Source organism: Micropterus salmoides, unplaced genomic scaffold (genome assembly GCF_014851395.1).
Source record: "Micropterus salmoides isolate LMB-PRFRI ecotype aquatic unplaced genomic scaffold, ASM1485139v1 Ms_hic_scaffold_3, whole genome shotgun sequence".
In the NCBI taxonomy this organism is placed as follows: Eukaryota; Metazoa; Chordata; class Actinopteri; order Centrarchiformes; family Centrarchidae; genus Micropterus; species Micropterus salmoides.
In genome coordinates, this window is record NW_024042261.1 from 34,686,684 (window position 1) to 34,693,496 (window position 6,813).

General features: G+C 43.2%; 1 protein-coding gene across 1 annotated transcript; it reads left to right on the forward strand.

Annotated features, from left to right (window-relative positions):
* Positions 1-1,561: 1,561 nt before the first annotated feature.
* foxa3 (forkhead box A3) lies at positions 1,562-6,093 on the forward strand. The gene is made up of 2 exons (XM_038693092.1): positions 1,562-2,018; positions 3,305-6,093. Exons 1-2 carry the CDS (start codon positions 1,947-1,949, stop codon positions 4,634-4,636), a joined length of 1,404 nt encoding a protein of 467 aa, XP_038549020.1. The 5' UTR covers positions 1,562-1,946; the 3' UTR covers positions 4,637-6,093.
* Positions 6,094-6,813: the final 720 nt, after the last annotated feature.

Consider the following 6,813-nt stretch of genomic DNA (forward strand, 5'->3'; position numbering starts at 1 on the left):
AGTCTATACAGGTGAGGGCCTGCAGAGAGTCTGATTGGCAATATGTTCTGTGGCACAGAGCTGCAGCTGGAATGAAGATGGGAAACATGATGGTTCGGTGCTAAATCTTAAGAAAACAGCCCGTGCTGTGGTTGATTATTGAAGCAAAATAACCATCGTTACAGATACACTCAAGTATCGTGAAGACACAGGTTTCGTGAAGGCAACACAGCCTTCAGGTGGACGCAAGAGATCTTCTACATCATGTTGTAAAAACTTTCCAGCGATATAAAATGTAACCAGATGTTGCCCGACATTGGTCTTTTCTACTCCAACGCTTACTCTTGGTGCATCTGCACGATGATATAGGCTACCTTCCTGTTTTTTATATTTCTTATTTCCTCGGGATCTTTTCTCACACTCTAATCCCGTCGACCTCCTGCCTGCGCATCAATTACATCTCCATTGAGCTGCCATTAGGCAGAGGCATTGACATTCACAGGCCTCCGTCTGCACCGAGGCCGATGTGTATTCCACAACACAGGAGACTGGCCCTATGCATTACACCAGGATTACATTATTTATTGTATTTCTGTGTGGCGTCGGGTCGCGAATGCTCTTTGGAGGGAGAAAAAACAGTTCTCCAAGAAGATCTCAGGGAAGTAGGTCTGTCACAGTCAGCCGGGCTAAATGTAGGCCTACGCACAGAATGCGCACAAGCGCATCCACGAAATCCACATGAAACAAACAGAACAAATTTAAGAACTTGAATGCAAAGTATATTTAATAATAGAACTGTTTACTCAGAGAGCTTCGTTTACGCACCATTTATCCAGGAACAAATACTTTTCTTCGCATGATGGTGTGTGTTGGTATCTTTAAGTTATTGTTTTTATTTTACCTGACTTTTGGTGTTGAAGTGGCCTATATGTGGCGTTTATATTTCGTCTGAGAATGAGGGTGGTGGCTGGAACTTTGGGGGTTTTCTTTTCTATAATGTTTCTGATTAGGATCTAGCTGTTCATTTGCCTTCATTTGATAGTCAAATATTTCCCTAATAATCGTGATTTTTTTTTCTTCTTCGTGACAATAAGGACATATTTGACTATCAAATCCCAGAATCTGAAACAAGTTGGCGGTTGTTACAATTAAACCTGCAAAGAATGTGTTAAAAAGTTCACAGCCCCAGAGAAGTGATAGCCGAGGGAATTAACGACTTTCACGCCCCTACACACGTCACAAAACTGCCACCCTAAGTGAGTGACATGATTGTATTTCGGGTAAATTCTTTCAACTATTTAAAGCACAACATTATTTCATAACCTGTTTGATCATTAACTTTTGGCCATTTTAACACCTCACTCTTGACTTCACTGCTACATTAAAAAAATCCATTCAGCTCTGTCACTGCAGGATTATGAGTCATTCGTCCGGGTGGCCCCGGTGCTGCCGCCGGGCCAATATACAGCTCGCCAGGGGGCCACATCGGCCTTTTTGCGGGGCCCTTCCTGGATCCTAACACGGTATTCAAATGTCAGGAGCTGGGCGGGACCAGCCGGTACCTTATAAGAGGAGAACGGCCAGGTCTCTCTACTGTATTTGCGCGCTACACCTCCGGCTGCCACACGCTGCGTCCCGAGGCCCCTGGTGGACAGAAAAAAAACGGGCCAGAAGAAGTCAGCATCTGCTGAGCCATAATAATATTAAGGTTATGAAACAATGGATGACTGACAAATAAGAAATATTGACTTTACTATTCCCAGGAGCAGACGTCGCATCACACGTTTTTCACTCTCGTTTCTTTCTTCCTCTTTCTTGGAAAAGGGGAAACAACTTTGTGTTTGGATTTGTTTTTGGCGAAAACTTCCAACTTTGCGAAGGATTTTATACTTACTTCTTGATATTAAAAAAAAAATAAAAAATACGGTCATAGTTAAGTATTTCTCCTCCAAATTCGTGTGTTTGGGATGTTGAGCTCTGTGAAGATGGAAGCCCATGATTTACCAGAGTGGAATACTTTCTACAGCGAGGCCAGCGAGGTAAAGACACATATAATAATAAATTAATCACACTGTTTTTCTTATACAGCGGGAAATGTCTAATGTTTATCTTGGAAGTGAAGAAGAGTTGACAAACTGTTATTTGCGCATATATTCAGCACTCGCAGCTGTAATCCTATGTTAGGCTAAATTCTAAAATGTATTATACAGATTTTACATTAAAATTTTAAACTACATACTCATTAAAGGAACGTTAAGTATGATAAATTAAATGCTATCAAGGCGCAAATTTTCTTACAGGTGTATAAGAATTACAAGCAGGAAAATGCCACAAAGGAGCTAAAATAATTACCATTTTCTTCATCTCTAAAAATCCCAATTGGAACATTATACAAATATTATTAAAATCAAAACAGATAAAAATAGGAACAGGTATTTTCACAATCCACTACATTGTTACTTTGATTTGCCATTTTAAATTGAATTATTGATGTGTGTAGTAAAATGTAAGTAGAATTCTAAATATTCCTGTTCTAACTTGCTCAACAATAGGCTTTATTTCTTTGTGTAGCCACCAACGTGCTGCGACAATTTAGGTGTAAATGTAACATGACTTGTTCCTCACTAATTCAATTAGGGTTAATTCCATCAGCAGCTTCAGTTCTCACGTCGCCTCGACCTGATGAAATTACCAAGAAGAAAGAGTCTGATAATATTTAACCAAAGATCAGTAAGCGGGCCGAGATGCCTTCTATCCCCCGTGGATTATTGTGTCGCACATTAAATACTGTTACTTCACGTCCAAGGCCTTTTTCAGAAATTTAACACGGAATTATCCATTCTTGACAAGAAGAAAAAACAGAACAGTAAAGAATCAAATTCCTCCAGCTGAATAGTGAACATTTAGTTTAGGCCTACTTGTTTTTTCCACGGAAGCAGTAGGCCGTCTGAACTAAGAAGCACCGTGACGCGCTTTTACGCATTTTCAGGTTAACATCGCTGTGTGAAATCCATGTCCTCTCTCCGCGCACTGAGAGCTTCATTGTGCATTGATAAGGAGTCATTTTTTAAAAAAGAGTCAAACCTTTCCTTTCACATATACACATTCGTTTTTTAGTATTTTAAATTAATGCCAGTTAAATGCTACAGAACTGTTTATGTTATTTGTTTCCTTTATGTTTCAAGTTAAAGGGTCAACATTAATTAACTATATTCTATTATTTACACTGGCTGTAAATGTTGTTGCATGTATGTCAACTTTGCTCTACCACTGCTATGTTTTCTTGTGAATAATCAGATGTTCTTGTGTTCCTCTTTGCCTCCAGATGTATTCTTCTCCCAGTACCATGAACTCTGGTCTAGGCTCCATGGGCTCCATGGGCACCATGAACAGTTATATGAGCTTAAACCCAGCCACCGCTTCCCCTGCAGGCATGAACATGGCGTACCCAAGCTCCAGCCTCAGCAGTTCCCCATTAGCGTCCATGGGCTCCGGGCCTGGCCACATGTCCCTCTCCCCAGTGGCCTCGTCCCTTAGTGCGGGCCCTTTAACCCAGCTGGGCCCCGCTGCTCCAGGCTCACTGGGCTCCTTGTCCCACTATCAGAACATGGGCCAGTCCATGAGCCAATTGGGATACCCATCCACTGCAACCCTGAGTCGGGCCGGACCCAAGGAGATTCCCCCGAAGCCATACCGACGCTCCCTGACCCACGCAAAGCCGCCGTACTCCTACATCTCCCTCATCACTATGGCGATCCAGCAGAGTGGCAGCAAGATGCTCACCCTGAACGAGATCTACCAATGGATCATGGACCTGTTCCCCTACTACCGTGAGAACCAGCAGCGCTGGCAGAATTCCATCCGCCACTCGCTCTCCTTCAACGACTGCTTTGTGAAGGTGGCTCGCTCACCCGACAAGCCAGGCAAAGGCTCTTACTGGACTCTGCACCCACAGTCAGGCAACATGTTTGAGAACGGCTGCTACCTGAGGCGCCAGAAACGCTTCAAGATAGAGGAGAAGATGGCAAAGAAAGGAGGCAAGAGCCAGGAGGCAGGCTCAGGGAAAGGAGGCCACAGTGGAGATCATCTGATGGAGGACCGCAGCCCCACAGGAGGATCAGAGGGAGCTGACTCTGCCCATTCAGACAACTCCCACCCGGGCTCCTCAGATGACCAGCCGCATCCCCGAAACTCCCTGGTTCCACTAGACTGCCCTCCACTGTCCTCCTCACACATCCATAGCCCGCCTGCCCCCCTCCCTCCCTCTTCCTCCACCTCGTCCGCCATCCCTTCATCCTCCTTGTCCCTCTCAGCCACCTCCTCTTCCAACCCACTCATCCACTCCCAGTCTTTAGCTGGTAGTGCCCACCTCCTGCCCAGCGCCATGCAGCAGCACATGGACCTACAGAGTGACGCCCTCAAGTCTCTGGACCCCCACTACAACTTCAACCACCCCTTCTCCATCACCAACCTCATGTCCAATGAGCAGAAGATGGACCTCAAGTCCTACCAGGACCAGGTGATGGCCTACAACAGCTACACCGGTGGCTCCCCTGTTGGGGCAAAGCAGATCTATGACAGTCCAGGGCCAGCCGCCATGGACTCAGGTGCTTACTACCAAACTCTGTACAGCCGCTCGGTGCTCAATGCCTCCTAATATGGACACTCACACACACACCAAGATGAGCCAAGATGGGGACTTCTCTTTCTCTCTGCCTTTTCTAAAATGGACACCCATGCTCTCTTTATCTTCCTCTTTCTTTCTCTCTCCCTCTCTGGCTCTCGTCCAGTGGCCTTGGAAGAGACTCACATCTAAAATGGCTGCCGTGTTTGAGGGACCAAAGAACAGTTTTTTTCTTTTACCAACTCTGCCGAACATGCAGACTGGTTGGTTACGTGGAGGACAGAGAAGTGAAGCTGGATAATAATAAGTCTTTACTGATGATGAAGACATTTGACTCATCTGTATGTAAGTCAATACAGAAGTCAGATGCTGTCTTTGCCTGTCGCAGGAGCACTGCATGTGGTGAAATTGGCTTTGTACAAAATGTAAATAGAGGTAATGTGGGGGGAAAAGGATATTTGCATTTATTTATGAAGGGAATAAATTTTAATATATCTTGTATAGCGCTCTGTTGACCAGTTACAACCCAAATGTGAGTTTTTTTAAATCCAAAGACGAAGAGAAGGAGGCATGTTTCAGGTTACTGCTTCAGGCAGGTGTTACTGCAGTGGGAGAGGAGTTTTTTTGTGTGTTACAGCATTTCACACTACATTCTGTCATATCTGTCAAATCGGGCATCCATCAATGTAAATGTAGCTCATGAAGTCTGTACTTTCAAAAAATGGTTTGTTATTTTGATTGATATGAAGAAAAAACGTCATTTTGTCCTTGCTGGTGCACAGAGGAAACAGAAGAGGCAAAGTAACTGTGGTAAAAACTAAAAAAGCACGTTTTTATTTTTCTTTGTCCGCAACCATTTTCTGTTGTTACTTATATGAAAGCATTAAAGCCAAAAAACTTCTCAACAGGCTGTAACATTTTGACCAGATAGCTGGTGAGGTGCATGGGGGAGTTCAGTCAGTTACTAAAACAGTGGAGGGGAGGAGAGATGCACTATGGGAGGATTTACATACAGTACTTTGCACTATGGAGCTCCCAATGGCCAGGTGGGCTGATAGTGTGTGTGTTTGTGTGTGTTACAACAATACTTTGGAACAACCCCCCCCCCCCCCCCCCCAGACACACACTGTCAATGAATCAGCTCAATGGGATCAGTGTAACAATGTCAAAGGGTGTCAAAACCCTTGCTGTCCAAAAAGTGCCTTTTCTTTAAATGATAGGAGATCAATTTATCGACAATCTATTGAAGGATTATTCTGATAAACAGCAGAGGACACAGAAGTTTCAGGTCACATGATGTCCTTTGTGGAGCATATTTTAGTTTCAAAGAGAAATGTCTTTTATTTAAGCTATGTTGCTTTTCAAACTTTGAAAGTGTGCTGATATAATATATTGTTTTTGTTGTTGTTCTTTATGTTGGTTTAAATGTGATTTAAATGATTCATGTTTCATTTTTCTTATTAAAAAGGCAAAAATGTGGGGTGAAATGGCGCTTTTGTTTTTCTTTTCCATCAGTGTTAGGAATATTGAAATCAAGATAATGTCATCCAAAGGCTTAGTAATATTCTAGACATATTTTGCAGCATATGATTTGTCACCTGTGTGCAAACATTTTTAAAAGTCAGTCAAGAAAACCAGGCAAATATAAGTTTCTACATCAGGCAGTACCTTAATGACTTGTCCCGGTCAATCAATCAATCAATCACGACTCTTTTTTTTCACCTGGCTGGCGAGTTGGTGCTGCAGGAATAGCAGCGTCTTGTTGAAACAGCTCCTGACCAAATGACTGTGGTGTGTGACATGTAGGACTGGTAGACTAAACATGACTGGATCACACTGAGAGCCTCAAAGCAGCCCAGGAGCACACATACACACACAGCGAGACCCGGGCTACTCCAAAAACTACTGACCTGCCTCTGACCCTGCACTAGAAAAACTATCAGCAAGTCAACAATACAAAAACAGGGAAAAAGTACAAGCAGAATATTTTTCACTTTAATCTTTATTGCTTCTGCTCGGCCTCGGCAGCTCAGGTCCTTCTGTTTTATCCCAAAACTAACTGTAAACACGAAATACATTACTTCATGTACATGTCAGAAGAGTTTGAAAGAGCAACTAAAAAGCACTTAAAGTATGCAGACCTGCAGAATAACTATTGTATAAAATCAAGAGAATAAGATGTAGAATTTATGCACATGATAATGTTGCAA